The 24,601-nt window shown below is 41.0% G+C and overlaps 1 protein-coding gene across 22 annotated transcripts in view; it reads left to right on the forward strand.

The window, feature by feature from the left end:
- IMMT (inner membrane mitochondrial protein) overlaps positions 1 to 24,601 on the forward strand; it is a 52,605-nt gene continuing 28,004 nt past the window's right edge. For 7 of the 22 annotated variants that reach the window (XM_015112781.3, XM_015112784.3, XM_015112783.3 and 4 more), the window contains exons 1-5: positions 1 to 127; positions 14,623 to 14,696; positions 16,393 to 16,582; positions 21,887 to 21,998; positions 24,362 to 24,499. In XM_015112781.3, the coding sequence (XP_014968267.3) occupies positions 83 to 127; positions 14,623 to 14,696; positions 16,393 to 16,582; positions 21,887 to 21,998; positions 24,362 to 24,499 (559 nt within the window). In that variant the 5' untranslated portion in view covers positions 1 to 82. The remainder of the gene's footprint in view (positions 128 to 14,622; positions 14,697 to 16,392; positions 16,583 to 21,886; positions 21,999 to 24,361; positions 24,500 to 24,601) is intronic. The other 15 variants (XM_015112785.3, XM_028832327.2, XM_015112786.3 and 12 more) reach the window with 3 other exon arrangements.

Genomic DNA, 24,601 nt, shown 5'->3' on the forward strand with positions numbered 1-24,601 from the left:
ACACACGCAAGCACGCCTCCACTTAACTCGCGCCGCCTTGGCAGCTCCCGAGTCCAGCAGCAGTGCCGTCCGCTCGACCGAGATGCTGCGGGCCTGTCAGTTATCGGGTGTGACCGCTGCCGCCCAGGTGAGCACTGGGGCATCCGAGGGCGCGTGAGGAGGCTGACCTAGGACCGCCAGCGAAAAACGGGGGAGCCTTGGGCCCTGCCTAGCCTCCAGGACAAAGGCGAGTCTCTGGGCTACCCTCGTCGGGAGAGGCCTGGGCTGGCAACGAGGCAGCCACCAGGGAGTTCGCCAGACTGGGATGACTTGAGGTTATTGCAGCAGCGGGGTGAGGTGTGGAGAGTAGCGGGAGGCGCGGCTTCGAGGGCGTGCAGTCCAATCAGCGCCGCGCTGCCCCCGTCCAGGACCAATCCTGACTGCTGGCGTCTGGGTCGCCGGTTGGGCGCGCGATAGGTTTTTAGTGCTGAAGGTCGACGGGGGAGAACTACAGTTCCCGGCAGGACGAGCGGAGCCGCGGCTTGTTGCATCCTTAATAAGGAGGTGCCTGGACTTCTAGCGAGTGTCCACATTTTAGGGGTCAAGGTTGTAATTATCTGTGAGGGACTGCCTTTCTTTTCGCAGCTGGGAACACTTATGCACTATTCTTAATCCAAACAAAAGCGAAAGATTTTCCTTTGTGGAGTTGAAACTCCTGGTCTTCAAGGAAAGACAGGAGTCATGACCTTGTGGCTCATTTCTGAGATTAGGACAGGGATCTGTGTCTCCAGGCGCTGGGACTACTTTGACATTCAAGAAGCCTAAATACCCAGTTACTTTTAGTTTTGCGTAATTGCCAAAGTTACTTTCTAAAATTGAAAATAAAAAAGCCTGTTTCCATTGCTCACGATTATCAGAAAGTTGATATTTTGGCAAAATGTTGTAGATAGCAAAACAAGTACTGTGACTAAAGCAGTAAGTGAACAGAATCCCTAGGAAGAGTGAGTTAGAGATCATAAAAGTCAAGCTTTGTTTTTTCAAGTTCGCTTCTCTTCCTATTTGCTGCTAGGTAACAGAAGCAACCCCTTCCATAGGAAAGTGGAACGAACCTACGTTAGTTTTCTATTGTACGTAACAACCACAAATTTAGCAGAACCTTACGGGTTCTGTAGGATAGAAGCCTGGTCATGGATGATCTGTGTTCTCCCCTCCAGGTCACACAAGGCTGCAAAGTATTAGCCATGCTGTGGTTCTCATTTGGAGATCTGGGTCCTCTTCCAGGCTAATGCAGTTTGTGGGCAGAATTCAGTCCGTTGCAGTTACACGACTGAAGTCCCTTTTTTCTTGCTGCCTCTTGTCAGCCACTGCTCCCAGCTTCTACAGCCTACCCACAGTTCCTTGCCTCAAGGCTTCCAGAGGCCATTCATAACATGGATGGCTGCTTTCGTGCAGGCTACCAGGATCTTGCCTCTCTAACTTCCAAATTTCTTTTATTTCGGTCTTTCCTCTCTAGACCCAGATTTAAAAGGCTTGTGTGATTAGACCAGGCCCACCTGGATGACCTCCTTTTCAGTTAATGCAGAGTCAAGTTTTTGGGATCCCATTTGGGAAATAAGAAAACTAATTAAAACTTTGTAATAAAAAATGAACCCTTTTATAGCTCTGAATCCAGATGTCTAAACTTCCTGAAATTGCTATCTTGTAAAATTCTTTGGTTTATTCTCACCATCTCCTCAATCATTCTGTAGCATTTGACATCTGCTTTATGAGGCTCTGCACTTTTGGCTTCTCTCAAGTAATATTTTGGGTCCCATCTAGTTTTCCCTCACTGAGTCTGCTGCTTCTTCATACCTCGAAATATACACCTTCTCATCTCTCCCTGTCTCTATAGACTCTCCAATTTGAGATTACATCAACTGTCAGAACTTTAATCCCCAAGCAGATGACTCTCGAGCCTTATCGTATTTGATTGTGCCAACTTATCCAGAATATCTCACGTGTCAAGATCCTTTCCACTTTATTAAACCCCATCTTTCTTTTTTTTTTTTTTTTTTTTTTGGATACGGAGTGTCACTTTGTCACCCAGGCTGGAGTGCAGTGGCGCAATCATGGCTCACTGCAGCCTTGACCTCCCGAGCGCAAGCAGTCCTCTTACCTCAGCCTCCTGAGTAGCTGGGACCACAGGCATGTGCCGCCATCCCTGGCTAATTTTTTAAAAAATTTTTGTAGAGACAGAGTCTCTCTGTGTTGCCCAGGCTGTTCTCAATCTCCTGAGCTCAAATGATCCTCCCACTTCTGCCTCCCAAAATGCTGGGAATATAGGTGTGAGCCACTGTGCCCAGCCAACCCCATCTTCTTAAATGTCTTACTGCTTTTACTGTTGCCTCCTAGAGTCCATTCTTTAGGAGGGAATAGTAAAAGCAGTAAGACATATAGTAAAAGGCTTTTTAAAAGGCAAACATGCAAACATGAGGTCATGCTCTTTAGAGACATCCCATCACATTCATAATAAAATCTAAACTGCTTACCATGGGCCCTTGATCTGATTCTTCTCGTATTTCGTTTTTCTACTGCCTCACTCATATTCTCCTGGTAATCTCCAGCATGTGCCTCACTGCCTTTTCATCAGTTGTTTCTTTTGCCCTGAACTCTTCTCACACATGTTTGCTTAGCTTATTCCTTTCAGGTGTTTTTTCAAATGTCACCTTCCCTTCAGAGAGGGCATCCTGATCCAAAATAAAATTCTCACTACTCTGGCCTTCCTTGCATCACTGTATCTTTACCCCATCCTACTTTGTTATACTTTGTAGCTCCTAGCACTACCTGATGTTATAATGTGTACTTATTACACAGTTTCCACCTTTAAAAAGTAAGCTCCACAATGGAACTGTGTCCATATTGTTTACTGCTGTATTTCCAGTGTTGACAATAGTCCCTAGCTCCAAGTAGATGCTCAGTGAATGTTTATGACATATAAATGAAAGAATGAATGTGTTCATAAATTTTTTTTGTTCTTTTTTTTGAGACGGAGTCTCGCTCTGTCGCCCAGGCTGGAGTGCCGTGGCCGTATCTCAGCTCACTGCAAGCTCTGCCTCCCGGGTTCATGCCATTCTCCTGCCTCAGCCTCCCGAGTAGCTGGGACTACAGGCGCCCGCCACCTCGCCTGGCTAGTTTTTTGTATTTTTTAGTAGAGACGGGGTTTCACCGTGTTAGCCAGGATGGTCTCGATCTCCTGACCTCGTGATCCACCCATCTCGGCCTCCCAAAATGCTGGGATTACAGGCTTGAGCCACCGCGCCCGGTCAAAAATTTTTTAGAGATGGGGTCTCATTGTGTTTCCCAGGCTGGTCTTCAACTCCTGGGCTCAAGTGATATGCCCACCTCGGCCTCCCAAAGTGGAATTTTTCTTAAATCTGCGTAAGTGGATGTGACCTCCCTTTAAACATCCCATATATTTTCAAACCTCTGATTATGTATTAAGGTTCTCCAGAGAAACAGAAACAATAGGGGTGTGTGTGTGTGTGGTGGGTGTGTGTGTGTGCACGCGTGTGTTGAGATAGGGTCTCATTCTGTTGCCCAGGCTGGAGTACAGCAGCGTGATCATAACTCAGTGCAGTCTCAATCTCCTGGGCTTAAGCGATCCTCCCACCTCACCTCCTGAGCAGCTGGGACTACAGGCTTAGGCTGCCATGCCCAGCCAATGTTTTGGACTTTTAGTAGAGATGGGGTCTCGCAATGTTGTTCCAGCTCATCTTGAACTTCTGGGCTCAAGCAATCTCCCGACCCTGTCCTCCCCAAAGTGCTGGGATTACAGGCATGAGTCATAGTGCTCAGCCTAGGAAGATTTATTTATTTATTTATTTATTTATTTATTTTTGAGACGGAGTCTTGCTCTGTCACCCAGGCTGGGTTTGGCTTACTGCAAGCTTCGTCTCCCGGGTTCACGCCATTCTCCTGCCTTAGCCTCCTGAGTAGCTGGGACTACAGGTGCCTGCCACCAAGCCCAGCTAATTTTTTTTTTTTTTTTTTTTTTTTTTTGTATTTTTAGTAGAGATGGGGTTTCACTGTATTAGCCAGGATGGTCTTGATCTCCTGACCTCGTGATCCACCCACCTCGGCCTCCCAAAATGCTGGTATTACAGGCGTGAGCCACCACCCGACTGGAAGATGCATCATAAGAACTCTACTCACACAGTTATGGAGGCTAGCAAGTCCAGAATCTGCTGTGTGGGTTGGCAGGCTGGAGACCTAGGAGAGCCAATATTGCAGTTTCAGTCCACTGGCTAGCAGCCTGGAGACCCAGGAGAGTGGATCATGCAGTTTCAGTCTGGAGGCAGTCTGCTAGAGAACTGCCTCTTGCTTTTTGTTGTGTTTGAGCCTTCAACTGATTGAATGAAGCCCACCCATGTTATAGGGCAATTTTTTTTTTTTTTTTTTTTTTTTTTTTGAGACAGGATCTTGCTCTGTCACCCAGGCTGGAGTGCATTGGTGCAATCTCAGCTGACTGCAACCTCCATCCACCAGGCTCAAGCCATCCTCCCACCTCAGCCTCCTGAGTAGCTAGGACTGCAGGCATGCACCACCACACCCAGCTAATTTGTATTTTTGTTTTTTCTGTAGAGACAGGGTTTTGCTGTATTACCCAGGCTGGTCTGAAACTCCTGGGCTCAAGCAATCCACCCGTCTTTGCCTCCCAAAGTGCTGGGATTATAGGAGTGAGCCATCATGCCTGGCCACTAGTTCACCAATTAAAATGTTAATCTCATCCAAAAACACAATCCAAGTTGACACACAAAATGAACCATCACAGATAATATCTACCTTATTCTTTGTTGTTGTTGTTGTTGAAATGGAGTCTTGCTCTGTTGCCCAGGCTGGAATGCAGTGGTGCGATCTCGGCTCACTGCAACCTCCGCCTCCCGGATTCAAGCAATTCTCCTGCCTCAGTCTCTCAAGTGACTGGGACTGCAGGTGCGTGCCACCGTGCCCAGCTAATATTTTTAGTAGAGACAGGGTTTCACCGTATTAGCCAGGATGGTCTTGATCTTCTGACCTTGTGATCCGCCCGCCTTGGCCTCACAAAGTGCTGGGATTACAGGCATAAGCCACTGCGCCCGGCCCAGTATCTACCTTATTCTTTATGTTTGGGCTTATCATCCTTGCATGCCTTAGATGTGGGTATTCAGTAAATGTGCTTTAGAACTCTGGTCCTTCCTGTTTTTGTTTTTTTTTTCTCAGACCTAACACCATCTTTCTTCTGTTAGTCCCAGTGTTGCATTGCCAGGCCCAGCCTTTTTGAAGTGGTCATTGAGTTGGAGGACATGGGCTTTCCACCTAGCCTAGCCCTCTCTCAAACTACAAAGTGATCATTTATATATGGAGTAGTCTTTCCTGCTTATAACTCGAAAGAAGAAGAAACATTATTCTGGAGGATCAACCACGCCAGCTTATTTAAGACCAAGTTTGATAACCCAGCTAGTTTAGGATTGAACTTGTGTGGGGACATGAGCTATCATCTTCTAGAATTCCTTCTTTCTGTTAGGATTATGAAACATTATGTTGCTCAGTGATAGAGATAGGCAGCCAACCGCACGTGCTAGAAAGTAGTTTAGTAGATCATGTGGCCAGGTGTTTGCTTCTACCCTTGCTAGAATCCTCTTTATTATTCCTTTTTTCATATCTGTAGACCAGTAGCCTTCAAACCATTTTGAAATATATCTTACGCCTTAACTTACTACACCCAAGTGATAACGTATAAAATATATTCACATATATGCAGGGAAAGCTAAAGTATCAAGTTCCTGCTTTTGTCATATTGATAAGTATCTGCCATTTCTATAATTAAAGAGCATGTTTTTCTCCTAGAATAGAATATGTTTATACTGAAGTGTAATGCTACTTCATTGTAAAACTGTAATGTAAAATGTAGAATTTCATGTAATGAAATTTAGTGTAATGTAAAATTTCAGTGTAAAAACTTACTCGATTTTTTGTGGGATATACTTTTTAATCTTAATGCATGATTCATATAAACTATTTTAAATTAACAGCAGGAAAAGTTAATTTGTTACATATCAATCTATATTTCAAATGTAGAACTGCCCATTAACTTATGGGTGCCTTTTTCATTTGTGTGGCAGGAGTCCTTATGACAAAATCCACAAAAATGTTATCAGTTGACAGCAACCAGCAGTCTGTGGAGGAAACCTGGAACCTCTAATTAGAGTTCACACAAGGCAGCTCATACTGCAGGCTCCATCTCCAGGTTGTCATGCTAGATTGTGGTTTCTTTATGTCTTCACTTTAGTTTGGTAGAGCTAAGGAACAGATGGTCTGTGTAACAACATTAATCATGGGGCGGGTCACTTGAGGTCAGGAGTTCAAGACCAGCCTGGCCAATGTGGTGAAACCCCCACCTCTACTAAAAATAGAAAAATTAGCCAGGTGTGGTGGCAGGTGCCTGTAATCCCAGCTGCTCGGGAGGCTGAGGCAGGAGAGTCTCTTGAACCCAGGAGGTGGAGGTTGCAGTGAGCCGAGATCACGCCATTGCACTCCAACCTGGGTGTCACAGCAAGACTCTATCTCAAAAAAAAAAAATTACGTGGGAATTGTATGTTTCCTTTTTTTTTTTTTATTTTTTTATTTTTTTTTTATTTTTTTTTTTTGAGACGGAGTCTTGCTCTGTAGCCCGGGCTGGAGTGCAGTGGCCGGATCTCAGCTCACTGCAAGCTCCGCCTCCCGGGTTTAGGCCATTCTCCTGCCTCAGCCTCCGGAGTAGCTGGGACTACAGGCGCCCACCACCTCGCCCGGCTAGTTTTTTGTATTTTTAGTAGAGACGGGGTTTCACGGTGTTAGCCAGGATGGTCTCGATCTCCTGACCTCGTGATCCACCCGTCTCGGCCTCCCAAAGTGCTGGGATTACAGGCTTGAGCCACCGCGCCCGGCCTTTTTTTTTTTTAATATCACGTTTCTACAGGTTAGAAGCAGCAAGGCTAACCTTATATGTCTAGACAGATTGCTTTGAAACAGTGTTGTCCCTTCTATGTCATAGGTCCTTATTAATAAAAAGGAATTCCAGGGCAAAAAAGTAGCCAATATTTTGTGTGTTAATGTAGGATATTTAGTTTATATTGATAGTTTAGTACTTAAGAGAGCTCTGGAGACAGACCTTATGTTTGGCAATGGTTTTTAGCTGTGACACCAAAAGCACAAGCAACAAAAGAAACTAAAGATAAATTGGACTACATTAAATCTTAAATTTTTGTGCATCAAAGGGATAGTTGAGAGTGAAAAGAATGAAAGTATTTTAATGGATACTAGATATTTTGGATACTAGACCCTCATCATATCTGATGAGGTGTTCCTTTTTGGGTAAGGAACTCCTGCAACTCAGTAACAAAAAAGACTAGCCAAATAAAAAAATAGGCAAAGGGCCCAGGCTCTGTGGCTGATGCCTGTCATCCCAGCACTTTGGGAGGCTGAGGCAGGCAGAATGCTTGAGCACAGGAGTTCAAGACTAGCCTGGACAACATGGCAAAACTCTGTCTCTACAAAAAATACAAACATAAGCTGGGTGTGGTGGCATGCATCTGTAGTCTTAGCTACTCAGGAGGCTGAGAAGTGGGAGGATTGCTTGAGCCTGCGAGGTCGAGGTGGCAGTGAACCATGATGGTGCCACAGCACTCCAGCCTGGGTGACAGAGTGAGACCCTGTCTCCAAATATATACATATGTGTGTGTGTGTGTGTGTGTGTGTATGTGTATGCGCAAAGTACTTGAATAGCCATTCATCCAAAGCAGATATACAGATGGCCAAGAAGCACATGGAAAGATGCTCAACATCCTTTGACACTACGGAAATGCAAATTAAAACCATGAGATACTCAGTTCACAACCACTAAGATGGTTATAATAAAAATGGAAAATAACAAATTAGCTGGGCGTGGTGGTACATGCCTGTAATCCCAGCTACTTGGGAGGCTGAGGCAGGAGAATCACTGGAACTTGGGAGGCGGAGGTTGCAGGGAGCCGAGATTGCTCCATTGTACTGCAGCCTGGGTGACAAGAGCAAAACTCCGTCTCAAAAACAAAAACAAATGTTGGGGAGGGTATAGAGAAATTGGAACCCTTGTACATTGCTAGTGGGAATGTAAAATGGTACAGCTGCTATGAAAAAGTAGTTTAGTGGTGCCTCAATAATTATTATTAGTAGTAGTAGTAGTATTTTGGAGACAGAGTTTTGTTCTTGTTGCCCAGACTGGAGTGCAATGACGCAATCTCGGCTCATTGCAACCTCTGCCTCCTGGGTTCAAGGGATTCTCCTGCTTCAGCCTTCTGAGTAGCTGGGATTACAGGCATGCGCCACCACACCCAGCTAATTTTGTATTTTTACTAGAGATGGGGTTTCTCCATGTCCTGGGTTCAAGGGATTCTCCTGCTTCAGCCTCCCGAGTAGCTGGGATTACAGGCATGCGCCACCATGCCCAGCTAGTTGTGTATTTTTACTAGAGACGGGGTTTCTCCATGTCCTAGGTTCAAGGGATTCTCCTGCTTCAGCCTCCCGAGTAGCCGGGATTACATGCATGCGCCTCCGCACCCAGCTAATTTTGTATTTTTACTAGAGATGGGATTTCTCCATGTTGGTCTGGCTGGTCTCGAATTCCCATCCTCAGGTGATCTGCCTGCCTGGCCTCCCAAAGTGCTGGGATTACAGGCATGAGCCACCGAGCCTGGCCGTGTCTCAGTAATTTAAACATAGAATTAAACATGACCCTGAAGTTCCCTGCCAAAAGAATAAAAAACTGGTGTTCAAACAAAAACTTTTAGATGAATATTCATAGCAACATTATTCACAATTCACAGCCAAAAGGTGAGGCAACCCAAATGTCCATTAACTGATGACTGGATAAACAAAATATGATATGTTTATGTGGTAAAATATTAGATTCAGCCATAAAAAGGAATGAAGTACAAGCTGCATATATGATACATGTTACAATGTGGATGAATCTTGAAAACATTATACCAAGTGAAAAGCTGGGCAAAAAGATGTACATTGTGTGATTCATTGATACAAAATATCTCAAATAGGCAGATTCATAGAAACAGAAAGTATATGGTGGTCGCCAGGGTCTAGAGAGAGAGGAAAAGGGGATGACTGCTTAATGGATGTAGGATTTCCTTTTGGGGTGATGAAAATGTTCTAAGATTAGATAGTGGTGATGGTTGTTGTACAACATCGTGGATGTACTAAATACCATGGAATTGTGCATTTTAAAATGGTTAGAATGGTGAATTTTATGTTACGGGAATTTTGTCACATAGAGGAAAAAAAAAATAACACCTGCCACCGGGTATTTGCAGATGGCCTGAAGTATAGAGGCAGAGCTAGATACACACATACACACCCTAAACTTGAAGAGGCTTCCAGTGGCCCAAGATAGGAAAATTTGATCAAATAGACAGTAATTGCAAATGGTTGAAATCCATCTTAAGTGTTTAAATCCATGAATTTAAAAAGGTCTGTTCTTACCAGTTATAGCTGCATAACAAGCCAACTTGAGCTTGGGGTAAAATAACAATATTTATTGGCTTACTCAGTTCTGGAAAATTTTTGCCCAGAGACCCTCATGAAGTTGCAGTCAGATAGTTACTAGGTCTACAGTCATCCGCAAGTCGTCTTTACTCTCATGTGTGGCAGTAAATAGTGGCTGCAGCTGACACCTCAGCAGGGACTGTTGGCTGGATCACCCATCTGTGGCATCTTTAAGTGTCTGGACTTCCATACACTTTGGTGGCTGGGTTCCAAGAGCAAGTGTGTAACAAGAGACAGCCAGGTAGAAGCTGTATCCTTTTTATGTGTTAGTCTCAGAAGTTACAGAGCATCACTTTCACTGCCTTTTATTAGTGAATTAGTAACAAAGGCCTGCCCTATGGGAAGTGTACATAAAACTTATTGTTGGGAGAGGGGCACGTTTCTGGAACAGCATGTGGTACAGGAAGTATTGTTGCAGTCAATTCTGGATATTATCCTCAGCCTTCTGGATGCAACTGACATCCCTCCCACATGCAAATACACTCACAACCTTCTCCAAGACCCTCCAGAGTCTAATGCCATCAAAGCGTCAGCATTAGGAATAAGATCTTGTTATCTAAATCAGATCTTACTATGGATAAGGCATCTTGAATGTGGTCCCTAGGGTATAGCTTCTTAAACACTTTTCTTGGTGATCTAAAGCCCTGTAAACTAAAGAGACAAATTATCTGCTCCCCATACACTCAGCATATGGTAGTATGACAGGCACAGGATAATCACTCTAGACACTCCTATTCAAAAAGGCAGAAACTAAGAGGCACACAGCAGTCACCATTCAATAACAAGTGTAAAATTCAGCTGGTGCTCTGTTTCTAATTCCTTGATTAAGCTCAATCCTACTGCTTGGGAATGATTCTCTTCAGCTCTTGGTTCTACCCTTTGGACTCCTGGTTTTACACTTGAATTATTCGTCTGTTTCCAGAATACGTAGCCTGTTGCAGCTGAATTGTTTCACAGCCTACTTTCTGTCTGTAGAAGTTTAAGAGTCCAAAAGCTTCTTTTCATTTTGTCCTCTTTTTGACTTTAAATATAAGCTAGGATGTTTTTTATTAATACAATTAACAAGTTTGTGGGTTTCCTGTGAATCTTAATGGGATTTTCTTCATTAAACATGTGATACTCACACATCTTATCAAGATAAGCCCTTCTCCATTTTGGGCTTCCTGTGAGGCTGCTGTAGGTAACACCTTTAATGTTCTGAGTAACCTTATTGTTTTAATAGAATCTGGGAAACACATCCTTATGATTCTTAGAGGACCTTTTCTCAAGGTAAAAAGACTTTATGAGGGACACCTCCTTAGATCTTTCTGAGATCTCAAAGTATCTTTTGGTCACACACTGGATTTGATCTTTGGCTTGAAACCCTTCTCTATTTGAGAATCTATTTGAAAACAAGAAGCAGTTTTATTTTTGAACCCACCAAATCCTGACTCTTTTATGTTTCCTTTAAATTTTGCTTGAAAGCTAAACAGGTTGTTTTGTTTTGTTTTTTAATGCTCATCTCTGTCCTTATCATACTCAGCTAAAAGAAATCAGTTAGCACTTGTGAACACTGTACTTGGAACTCTTCGGCAAAATACATCAGTTCATTAGGTATAGCTATAGCTATGCTTAATTTTCTGTTTTCCATGTCTGTCATTACAGATGACAGTTTTGATAAACTTCTGTCAGTACATAACAAGAATATCTTTTCCTTCAGGTTCCAAAAACTTTTTTTTCTTTTTTTTTTGCTTTTCTTTAAGCGCTCACCAACAGGCTCTGTGAAGGCCATTAGGCTTCTGCTAACAGTCTCTTCAAGGTTCTTCCAGCTTCTGCCACCCCCACACCAGTCCCAGAGTCATGACCTCGTGTTTATATTTTGTTGCAGTAGCACCCCTCTTCTAGGTATAAACATATGTTTGGTTATCTGTAGCTGTGTAACAGACCACCCTAAACTTAATGGTATTAAACAGCAGTGTAATTATAATTGTTATCTTATATTAACAATAATAAACGTATTAATATATAAATTATGTAAGTAAAAATTACTCAGTGCTTTGAGAGGCCGAGGTAGGATTGCTTGAGGCCAGGAGTTCAGAACCAGCTTGGGTAACATAGCAGACCTGGCTCTATAAAAAACAAGAACAAAAATATTAGCTAGGTATGGTGGGCATGTGCCTGTAGTCGCAGCTACTCAGGGGGCTGAGGCTGGAGGATCACTTGAGCCCAGGAGTTCGAGGTTACAGTGAGCTATGATAATGCCACTGCATTCCAACCTTGGCAACAGAGCGAGACTCAGTCTCTTAAAAAATATATATATATATGCTTGAAACACTATTTCTATATTTTCACCCCTGAGATTGTCAATGATTAAAAAAATACAACACAGTGTGTTGGAGAAAAAGTGGGAAAACATACTTGCATATTACTAGAGGGCAGTTTGGCTAATTTGGCAATATTGACATGCAAATTTTACTTTTAAGAATAGACCCAAAATTGTGTATACAGTGTTACTCAGGTAGCATTATTTATTTTAACAGTAATTTAGAAAAAACCTCAGTGTCCCTCAATAGGGGCTGGTTAACAATTAAACATTAAGTAACAATGGAATGCCAAATCATAAAATCCCGTGGGAAGCTTTTCATGTATTGATATATAGTGATTTAAAATATATATCCTTGAACTTTAATAGAGAGCTGTATGTATATTATGGTATCATTTGTGTAAAGGTGGGGAAAGTCAGGAGAATATGCATATTTGAATAAATATACATAAAATGTCTCTGGATAAATAAGAAACTGACTGTCGGTTGCCTATGGCAAGCATGGGGTGGCTGGGGAAAGAAGTATGAGGGAGATTTCACTCTATGTATATTTAAACTTTTAAAATTATTATTTAAAATCAGATTTTAAATTTATTTAGTATTAGGAAGTTTTAACTTATAGTCAAAATACATTCTGTCAAAGGGAGGATGGAGAGTCAAGATAAAAGAAAATAGAAGGTAGATAAAGAAACATTTAAAAATACTGATGCTGGGCATGATTGTTCATGCCTGTAATTCCAACACTTTGGGAGGCCGCAGCAGGAGAATAGGTTGAGGCCAGGAGTTTGAGACCAGCCTGGTCAACATAGCAAGACTCGGTCTTTACAAACAAGCAAGCAAAAATATTATTCAAAGAAAAACTGATGTGACTTTGGGTAGTCTCAAACTCTAGTGTTAAATTTGTCCCTGATTTCCTGGAGTCGGTTATCCATTATGCTTGCTGCTTGATACTCCAGTTAGCTGCTTATCCACTGTTAACAGTGCCTTAACTTTTGACCTGAATACCTATTTATACCTAGACAGATTAAAAAATGCAACCTTAAATATAATACAACTTCAGTGGCCTCTTAATATTTTCTTCCTAAGTCACAAAAATGGAGTTGTTGACATATAAAAATAGATGCATTTCTGTTTACAATTTCATACCACCTGCTTTACAGAATAGAAGGAAAACACCCTTTTCTATTAAAAATGGTTTAAAAATGTTGGGAATTCTACAGGATAGGTAATAATTGAAATACTGGGGGGGATTTTTTGTTGTTATTTTTTGTTTTCATTTTTTGGGGGGAGTGGAGGGGATGGGTCTCATTCTATTGCCCAGACTGGACTGGAGTGACACAGTCTTGGCTCACTACAACCTCCACCTCCCGGGCTCAAGTGATTCTCATTCCTCAGCCTCCCAAGTAGCTGGGACTATAGGTGCATGCCACCAAACTGGCTAGTTTTTTTTAATTTTTAGTAGAGATGGAGTTTTGCCATGTTGCCAAGGCTGGGTTTGACGTCCTAGGCTCAAGCAATCCCCTTGCCCACCCCCGCCAGCCTCTCAAAGTGCTGGGATTACAGGCATGAGCCACCATGCCAATAAATAAAATACTTTTAAATACCAGTTGTATCTGCTTTACATATTTTAAAACATCTGATTTTTTTTTTGTTTTGTTTTCAAAATGTATTACTGCATTAGTTAGCTGTTTATCTCTAGGCTTTGGCAGGTAGAGTGTAAATTATAACTGTAGAGTAATTTCATGTGTCCTCTGATCATGTGATATATTTTCCTAAAACTATAGATACTTTTAAAAGGAAGTTTATGTTATTCTGATATTCCTTAAATTCAATTTCAGTAAAGAACCTAGAGAAAGCATTTTTCCCCTTGTTGCAGCTTGATTTTTCTTTGTATTTTAAAAGAAGATACTTTTATGGATTCGATAAGTATAAATTTTCAAATTGATAGGTATGAATGGTTTAAAGTTTATGAAAACCTTCCCCAACAGTATTTAGATGCTTGTTCATTTGCTTGATTTAGGGGATCCACATATTATTAAGAAATTTTAAGGTATATTTTACTCTCATTAAAACCAATCACAAACCGTATAGCCCTAATCATTTGTTTTATGTAAGAATAGACTAGTTATATGGGGACAAGTGTACTTGAGCATTTGCAACATTAATTAAAATGTTTTTCTTAAAATGGTTGGCTTTTAAACTAACAGTATGATAAGATAAACCAAAAATCAGCTTTTAAATGAATGCCTCTAGGAGTTGACCAGCTACATAGTTAGTTCAGAGATGGAAAACCTGGTTTTCTGGATCAGTTAGCTGAGGTTAGATCTGTCCCTTGAGTGTGTATCCTATAATGCCATGTTTTTGGCTAGACTTTGTGATGATTTTTCAGATGTCTAAACTAAGCTTATAAAGTAAAAATAGATTTTTTTTTGCCAATGAAGAAAACATATAGCCAATACCAATTGTATTCAAGAAATAGCATACTTAAGACTTATTTAAAGGTGCTAATTGATCATAGTCCGATAATTCTTTTTAATATTAAAAGTAATTTTATGTGAGCCTTGGGGTGTAAGAAGCATCACTGCTTTTAGGAATCTATAAATATGGGATAAATTGACTTCTGAAAAAAAATAATTTTTTGTTTAATGAAGACATTTTTAATAAAAGTATTTTATCTATATTACCAACCCAAAAAGCTTACCAGTTTCCTTTAACTGTATTGGTTGTGATGTGTTTTCCTTCTTTAGAGTTGTCTCTGTGGGAAGTTTGTCCTCCGTCCATTGCGACCATGCCGCAGATACTCAACTTCAGGCAGCTCTGGGTATGTAGTATGTCTCCCTATAACCAGGCTTTTCACTGTGTGCTGCTAAGGGAGTATGTGTGTGTTTTCCTTGAATATGGGAATAGCTGTCTAAACCTTTTTTTTTAAGGGGTACATACACCGAAGCTTTGCTGTAACATTGTTGGGCTACCTTCTGAAGCACTGTTTGTAGGTAATAATTTGTTAATAATGCACCTTTTGGCTCTTTGGTAATTGGATGGCATCTGAGGCAGAGCCTTCCTTGCATGTGCAGTCTTCCATTCTACGGCAAATAGATTTATATCCAGAACTCAGCATGCTGTAACTTAAATAAGTGTTAAATTTATTTGGCATTTTATTATCTTTTCATGTTGTGACTTAAACAAGTGTTAAATTTATTTGGCATTTTATTATATTTTTTTTTCTTTTTTTTTTTAAGACAGAGTCTTGCTCTGTTGCCCAGGCTGGAGTGCAGTGGCTCGATCTTGGCTCACTGCAACCTCCGCTTCCCAGGTTCAAGCGATTTTTCTGCCTCTGCCTCAGCCTCCCCCGTATCTGGGACTACAGGTGCGTGTTACCATGCCCAGGTAATTTTTGTATTTTTTGTAGAGATGGGGTTTTGCGATGTTGGCCAGGCTGGTCTCGAACTCCTGACCTCAGGTGATCCATCCGCCTCGGCCTGTCAAAGTGCTGGCATTACAGGTGTGAACCACCATGCCTGGCTGGTATTTTATTATCTTTTGTAAAGAGTTTATTGTGTTTAGGCCAGGCGCAGTGGCTCACGCTTATAATCCCAGCACTTCGGGAGGCCGAGGCGGGTGGATCACCTGAGGTCAGGAGTTTGAGACCAGCCTGGCCATCATGGTGAAATCCCATCTCTACTAAAAATACAAAAATTAGCCGGGCGTGGTGGCGCATGCCTGTAATCCCAGCTACTTGGGAGGCTGAGGCAGGAGAATCACCTGAACCCGGGAGGCGAAGGTTGCAGCAAGCCAAGATCATGCCATCGCACTCCAGCCTGAGGGACAAGAGGAAGACTTTGTCTCAAGAAAAAAAAAAAAAAAGTTTATAGTGTTTATAGAAATGTTTGATTGAGGAAGAGGAGCCTTGAAAGTTAGTGATAGTTCTTGTTTGGATTCAGAGAGAATATCATGATTGTGAACATGTTGAATTAAATGTTAAAGGGTGGATTCCTAGATATTGTAATTATTTTTAGTTACTCATACTTTTTTCTATTTCTTTTTTTTTTTTTTTTTTTTTTGAGACAAGGTCTTCTTCTGTTACTCCAGGCTGGAGTGCAGTCGCATGATCACGGTTCACTGTAGCCTTGATCTCCCAGGCTTGAGCATTCCTCCTACCTCAGCCTCCTGAGTAGCTGGGGCACCTGCTACTATGCTTGGCTAAATTTTTTTGGCAGGGGGCGGCGGGTAGAGATGGGATCTTACTATGGTGCCTAGGGTGGTTTTGAACTCCTGGGCTCAAGCAACCCTTTAATCTAGGCCTCCTAAAATGAATAAATATTATTTTTGGTGGCAACATGTTAGAAACAAATCAGGAAAAGGTGATGTGCAGATGTGGTGGTAAACTTGGCTGCTATGATCTGAATTTGTGGTAGATAAGTAGAGGCTAGAGGTCTTTGAGATGGTTACGTTGGTATAGGAAAATAGGTGTAGGAGAGCCAATAAGTATAAATGTATTTCCTATTTCTTTCACTTAGGTTGACTACTGGCAAAATTGCTGGAGCTGGCCTTTTGTTTGTTGGGGGAGGTATTGGTGGCACTATCCTATATGCCAAATGGGATTCCCATTTCCGGGAAAGTGTAGAGAAAACCATACCTTACTCAGACAAACTCTTCGAGATGGTTCTTGGTCCTGCAGTTTATAATGTTCCATTGCCAAAGAAATCGGTAAGAGTTAAACAATATTTCAATTTATCCAATGAAATACTTTAAAAGCAAGTTGTTTTCATGTTGAAAATACAGTTGTCTTTCAATATTCTTGAAGGAGTGGTTCAGGACTTCCCGTGGATACAAAAATCCCATGGATACTCAAGTCTCAGATATAAAATATTACAGTATTTGCATATAACCTATGTACACCCTCCCATATACTTTAAATCATCTCTAGATTAGATGTAATATCTAATACAGTGTAAATGCTGTCTAAATTTTCATTATACTTTGTTATTTAGGGAATGATGACAAGAAAAAAAAGTGTCCATGTTCAGTACAGGTGCAGTTTTTTTCTTTTATTGTTTTTTTTGTTTGTTCGTTTGTTTTTGGTTTTTTTTTTTTGAGATGGAGTTTCACTCTTGTTAACCAGGCTGGAGTGTAGTGGTATGATCTTGGCTCGCTGCAACCTCCGCCTCCTGGGTTCAAGCGATTCTCCTGCCTCAGCCTCCCGAGTAGCTGGGATTACAGGCACCTGCCACCATGCCCGGCTAATTGCTTGTATTTTTAGTAGAGATGGGGTTCACCATGTTGGCCAGACTGGTCTCGAACTCCTGACCTCAGGTGATCCACCCGCCTCAACCTCCCAAAGTGCTGGGATTACAGGTGTGAGCCATGGTGCCTGGCCAGTTTTCTTTAAATTGAACTAATAGTAGCTAGTACAGATGGATAATTATGCTTTTGGAGTCCCATAAGTGCTCTCAGTACATACCACATAGAAAATAACTGTGCTGCACACAAGGGTAAATGGAGGAGATACCTTGGGCAGAGGTAACCATGGTTGCCCTGTGGACTGAGGGGGACGTCTATATGTTATCCCATGCTGTTGCAGCTATCAAGCTCTTACTTAGAACACTATAAAAACAAGTGCAGAGTTGTCATGACATAAAACCATGTATTATGGTTAGTAGTGGTTCCTTTTAGACCATAACACAAAGTCACAGAATTTTCAGCTAGATGCTGATTAGTTGACAGGATATCTTCTATTTCTGTAACTTTGTGTGTATTCCTTTTTTTCTCACCAGCCTAAAAAATTTTTTTTTTTTTTTGAAACAGAGTCTCGCTCTGTCACCTAGGCTCGAGTACAGTGGTGTGATCTCGGCTCACTGCAAATTCCGCCTCCTGGGTTCCAGCAATTCTCCTGCTTCAGCCTCCCAAGTAGCTGGGACTACAGGCGTGTGCCACCATGCCCAGTTAATTTTTGCATTTTTTTATTAGAGATGGGGTTTCACCATGTTGGCCAGGCTGGTCTCAAACTGCTGACCTCAGGTGATCTGCCCACCTTGGCCTCCCAAAATGCTGGGATTACAGGCGTGAGCCACCACGCCCATCCTAAAAATTTTTTTAAACTCTAATCTTAAATGTTTCATCATTCACATACAGCTTCTTGTAAAAAACAAAAATTCTGTAAAAGAGCATGGATTTTTGACTCTTTGGTATTGGGCATTTCTTTATGCTATATGAGGCTGGACATGGCTGATCAGTTTATTCTTAGAAACTGGGTGGACTTACTCTCTAGTATCTAACATGATCTAGAGACCCATCCTATAGCAAAGGTAATGTTTGGAAAAAGAACTGTCATCTAACTTCCTCCCTGTAACCCACCCCAACCATACTTTTTCAACATGTTTTTGACTAGTCTTCTACATCATTTATTCTTCTATACGGACTTTAAAATGACCATACTGACTGAGAGAGAGAATTTGGCAGCTTCATAAGTCAAGGAGCAGAACCCTGTGGATTTATTCTAAAATCTTGAATCTATTTTAAGCTTCATGACCCAGGAGAAATAGCTGGAAGCTGTTCCAGGAGCATGGAGTATGGTTGAAAAATTCAGAGCAGTGTTCTTTTCTCAGTTGACGTGACTTCAGATGTCATTCTTTGTAGATGAATCCTTTATCCCTCCAAATAGCCTTGGCCTCTCCTCACTCCACTTTAGCTACCTTGGAGAACATTTCTACTTAATAACTCAGCATGTTTGTACAACACCACCTCCACACTTATACTACTCCTTATTTGCTTTTTTGTATTAAAGATAGTATACCAAGTTGTCAGGTGTAGCTAGGCCAGAATTCGTAGATTCTTCACAGGTTGCCCATATTTCATTAGCTATCCTATCTTGTTTAATCTTCTTGCATTACCACTATCTGTACTCCTATTCTGACCTTTATCACTTCATATCCAAATTATCTTCTTAACTAGACCTGTTGCTCTCCATGTGCACACAGTCTTTCCTGTCTTCCTCCCAGTCTCTACCCACCTAGATCTCTCCTAACAGAATCTGGGTCATCCTTATATCAATACCAGAGAATCTTCTAAAAGAAGTGCTGTGATATTTTCATGATAACACCTCTTAATGTACTTCTAGATATTTCGTGTTGTTTAAAAGAAGACCACAGGATGTAATGTTTAAAAGAAGACCATAGGATGTAAAAACTAGAGAAATCTTAGAGTCTGTCTCACTTTCTGAATAAGTATGAAGCCAGTAGTGCTTAAATGTCAACCTAGGAACTGGCCATTGGGCTTCTTTATTTCTGTAGTTTGTGGTCTTTGCTAACTTTTAAGTTGACATTCAATACCCTTGGCAATCTGGCACTTGTTTACCTTTGCAGCCTTATCTCTGGGTCCTGCACATAAGCCCTTAGCTCTGCACCAGTTGCCCTTCATTACAAATATGTCTTTGCTTTCCTCATTTTATTCCACCAATGTTAATCAAGTGATTATTATGTTGCAGGCAGTGTTCCAAGGGCCATGCTTAAAGAGAGAACTCATCTAAGATCCCTTCCATTTGTCCAGCTTTTTTCAGGATGGTCTCCTAACCAGAATGACTTCCTTTCCTTTGCCCATTAATGTTCTCTTCAAGGGCTGCATCCTTCACTGCATAGACTTAATTTTCTCTCCTCTGAATTACAATAGCAGTTAGTGTTTCTGTTTTTTACCATTTATTCAGGCACTCTCTACTGTTAAACATTGTGTCAATTTGTTGCTGTGCATTATATTTCATGGTAACCTTTTTATTTTTTTATTTTTATTTTTATTTTTTTTATTTTTTTTATTTTTTTTGTTGAGACGAGTCTCACGCTGTTGCCCAGGCTGGAGTGCAGTGGCGCGATCTCGGCTCACTGCAAGCTCCGCCTCCTGGGTTCATGCCATTCTCCTGCCTCAGCCTACTGAGTAGCTGGGACTACAGGCGCCCGCCACCGCGCCCGGCTAATTTTTTTGTATTTTTAGTAGAGACGGGGTTTCACTGTGGTCTCGATCTCCTGACCTTGTGATCCGCCCACCTCGGCCTCCCAAAGTGCTGGGATTACAGGCTTGAGCCACCGCGCCCGGCCATGGTAACCTTTTTAGTGGCAACATGATTTGTTGTAACATTGTCTCTATATTTACTGTCCATGCATAAAATCTTTTTGATGGACATGGAATAACACCTGCCTAAATGGTTACAACTGTTACATTCCTGGATAGAACTTCATATCATAAAAATGTCATTTCTCTCAAATATATATGTATGTCATTAAAGATAGTGCCAAGATGGTACCAAATATATATTGAGATAGTACCATATTACATTGAGATAGTACCAAATTACATTAAGATGGTACTAAATATATATGACATACATATATGTTTGAGAGAAATGTATATGTATATATTAGAGAGAAATGATGTTTTTATGGTATGTCTATTCACACAAATCTAGTAAGAATTTGAATGAATTTTTCTAGATGGTGAGGAACCAGATAATACAGTTTTAACATTCATATGGAGGAATTAATGATGTACATGACTACTCAAGAACATTTTGAAAAAGGCATGAGGAGGGGTGCTTTTCTAGGTAGACTTTTTTATACTGCTACTTTAATAAAATAAGGTTGTGACACAGGAAAAGAAATTAGAGGAATAGGGCAACTGAATTTGGAAATAGATCACACACACACTTTAATTGTGAGAATGTAAATCACTAGAATCTTAAGTGAAAGTGATCTGTTAACATCTGTTAAAAATATACAACCCCTTTGACCCAGCAATTCCTCTTCTGAAAACTATCCCATAGATGTCACACTATGGTGCTTTTCAGTTAAACGGACAGGGATGGATGTTCATTGCTTTGTTTGTAGCAGCAAAGCAAAACAAAACAGGGAACAACTTGAATGACTATAGAGGAGAAGTTGACCAAATTATGGGAAATCGTTATATGAGGATGTTATGCAACTAAAAAGAATTTCTTGACCTGAAAGAGAATGTCCATGATATAGTGTTAAATGAAAAAAAAAAGAGCAAGTTACAAGGTAATTTGTATAATATAACCCTGTTTTGGTTTGTTTAAGGAAGTGAAACATTGTTTATGTGTATATACTTGAGCTTTTGCTCAGGAGTAGAAGGATAGATTCCAGGCTATTAGCAGTGGCTACATTAGAGAGTGGAAAGGGAAAGGAGCAGTGAAGAGGCAAGTTAAAGCCACTGGTATATCTTGGTATTGTTTTGCTTGTAACAGTAATCATTCTTCATCATTCAAAGATAATATTTTAATGAAAATGGAAATAATTCTAGTTTCTGGTAATGACTAAGTTCAAAACCATCTCTGTTGTGTTTAAGTAGTCATGTTAGGGATATCTGAGTCCTACTGCCAAGTTAGGGCAAAAAGTGGAATAACATAAGTGGAAATAAAAATAAAAGTAATTTTCCCTGGCACATATCTGGCAGCCCTCTTAAGTGAACAGTGTCTTAAACTTAAGGCAGGCAATAATTGGGAAAGAGGAAGGCAAGCCTTGCTTACAAATTGATATCATATATCTTATTGTGCAATTACATGAATCCTGGCAATCAAAGAAACAAAATTCATGTATATTTTTACTCAGAGCCTTTAATAATCATTTGCTTCTAACTGAATGTGTACAGAAGACATCATAATTTGATTTAGAAAGGAAATTATAATAGTCTTCTTAATACTGTATAAGTACAAGGAATGGTGTTTAATGAGAAGATCATGTGTCATGGACTTTATTGGTCACCCTAATAGAAACCTTTGTTACTATTAAAACATGGGCTGGTCATTTGGAATGAAATTTCTGGACTGTACTTTTCTAGTAATGGTGGTTTCTCTCAACTATGTTTAATAAAATATATATGTTATAGAGTGTTGATAACTTCACGTTAAAAGCCTGAAAGGCTTGACATTTGAAATACTGCAAATTACTGTACCTTTTAAAAAAATAGTAGTAGATCTGAAATGTTAAATAAATGTTTTTTATTTCCAAGATTCAGTCTGGTCCACTAAAAATCTCTAGTGTATCAGAAGTAATGAAAGAATCTAAACAGCCTGCCTCACAACTCCAGAAACAAAAGGGAGATACTCCAGCTTCATCAACAGGTACTTATATTTTGAACCATCTTTTTAAAATTCTAGGTAAATCTCTTCACCAATTATTATTATTATTATTATTATTATTATTTTTCTTGAGACAGAGTTTCGCTCTTGTTGCCCAGGCTGGAGTGCAGTGGCGTTGATCGCGGCTCACCGCAGCCTCCACCTCCTGGGTTCAAGCGATTCTCCTGCCTCAGACTCCCGAGTAGCTAGGATTACATGCATGTGCCAGCACACTCCACTAATTTTCTATTTTTACTAGAGGCGGAGTTTCTCCGTGCTGGTCAGGCTGGTCTCAAACTCCCGCCCTCAGGTGATCCGCCCGCCTCGGCCTCCCAAATTGCTGCGATTACAGGCGTGAGCCACCATGCCCAGCCTCTTCACCAATTCTCTATTCTCTCTTCTTTCTTAGTGATGAAAGTGTCTTGCTGTCGTCCCTGCAGATATTTTTTGACTTCAGAAACTACCAGTCACCCCACTCTAATTTACAGCACTTGCCTGTTGAACTCTAACCTGTTCAGTATACATTTGAACTTATGTTTCTCCTTTGTTGCATCTGTTCTTGATTAAATCACCCGACTTTAATTCAGCAGATATTTACTGGCTTTTCTGTGCTAGACATTCTTGTAAGCCCTGGGGAAATAGCCATGAACAAAACAGTTAAAAAAAAATTCCAGCTAATATTTCTTGATTAGATAAGGAGAGGGAATAAACAAGTACAATGTATAGGATGTCAGACATTGTGGGAGGGAATACTGCAGTTTTAAATGGAGTGTTTAAGGAATACCTTACCTGGAAGGGGTTGTCTGAGCAAAGATTAGAAAGACATAAGGGGGGTAAGTCATGTAAAAGGGTGGTGGAGAAAAGCATCCCAGGCAGCAGGATGAGCTGGTGTAAAGGCTTGACATATTCAAGCAAAGGGCAGATGAGGCTAGAGTGAATTGAGTAAGGGGAGAACAGGAGCAAATGAGGTCAGAGAGGGAGCAAAAAGTTTATTGTGGCTGTCCTTGGAAGCCATTGTAATAATTTTATTTTAGGCCAGGTACAGGGGCTCATGTCTGTAATCCCGGCACTTTGGGAAGCCAAGGTGGGAGGATCACCTAAGCCCAGGAGTTTGAAAGCAGGCTGGGCAACATAGCAAGATCCTGTTTCTATAAAAAATTAAAAATTAGCTGGGGATGGTGGTGCATGCCTGTAGTCCCAGCACTTGGGAGGGAGGACCACTTGAGCCCAGGAGGTTGAGGCTGCAGTGAGCTGTGATTGCACCTCTACACTCCAGCCTGGGTGACAGGGCAAGACTCTGTCTCAAACAAACAAAAGAAAATGTTTCATGTTCTGGGTGGGATGGGAAGAGAATGCTGAGCCAGGGGATTGATAATTGACTGCTATTTGGTTTAAAACCAAGGCTGGGCACAGTGGCTCACACCTGTAATCCCGGCACTTTGGGAGGCCGAGGAGGGAGGATCACTTGAGCCTAGGAGTTTGAGACCAGCCTGGGCAAGAGAGGCAGACCCTCTATCTACAAAAAAATTTTAAAATTAGCGAAGTGTGATGGTACACACCTGTAGTCCCAGCTATGTGCCAGAGGCTGAGGTGGGGGTATTGCTTGTTCCTGGGAGGTCAAGGTTGCAGTGAGCCATGATAGTGCCACTATACTCCAGCCTGGGCAACAGAGTGAGACCTTGTCTCAAAAATAAAAATCAATCAATATATAAAATACTACACAAAAGATTGATTGATTGATAGAGATGGGGTCTTGCTATGTTGGCCAGGTTGGCCTTGGCCTCAAGCAGTCCTTCCACCTTGGCCTCCCAAAGTGTGCAAAAAAAAAAAAAATCTATATATGTATATGTATATGTATATTTTAACTCAGTTCTGTTCTTGATCACTGTGACCTTTCATCTTTGTGTTTAAAACTGTAATCTTTTTCCTGCTCACACGTCTTCCACCAGTCTTCAAAGCAATTAAAAAATATTCTTTGTTTAGTTGCTTTCTTTTGTCTGTCTTCATCATTAACAGACTTTTTCCTATGTTACTCTTTTTCCATGTTGTGTAAATGTCCACTTCTTGTGTGTTAATATTTAATATTATTACTAGAAGGCTTGCCTGGAATAATGGTGGTTAAAATGTGGGTGGATGCAGACAAGACTTCTTTTCTTTTGTTCTTTCCCAACCATTGTCCATTTTGTGTGAGTTTAGATATGCAGTGGACAGTGCTCCTGTTTGTGTGTTATTCAAACATGTGGCAGTACAAATATTTGTGTCTTTAAGGAGTCAGATGTGAAGTGGGTGGTGGTCGTAGTAAATTCCTGTCTGTTTCTCTGTTAACCTAGGCAAGTACAGATACCATGAGTAACATATATTTATAGCACCCACAGAGGCAGCTCAAATTATTTCTGCAGCAGGTGATACCCTGTCAGTCCCAGCCCCTGCAGTTCAGCCTGAGGAATCTTTAAAAACTGATTACCCTGAAATTGGTGAAGGAAAACCCACACCTGCGCTTTCAGGTAATTTAATTATTTCTATTTGTTCTTTTATGAATGATATGCCCATCAGAACTATTTAATGCCTAGGCAACACGTAGGCACTATGTATACATTTACACTAGG

The sequence above is a fragment of the Macaca mulatta genome, chromosome 13 (genome assembly GCF_049350105.2).
Source record: "Macaca mulatta isolate MMU2019108-1 chromosome 13, T2T-MMU8v2.0, whole genome shotgun sequence".
NCBI lineage: Eukaryota > Metazoa > Chordata > Mammalia > Primates > Cercopithecidae > Macaca > Macaca mulatta.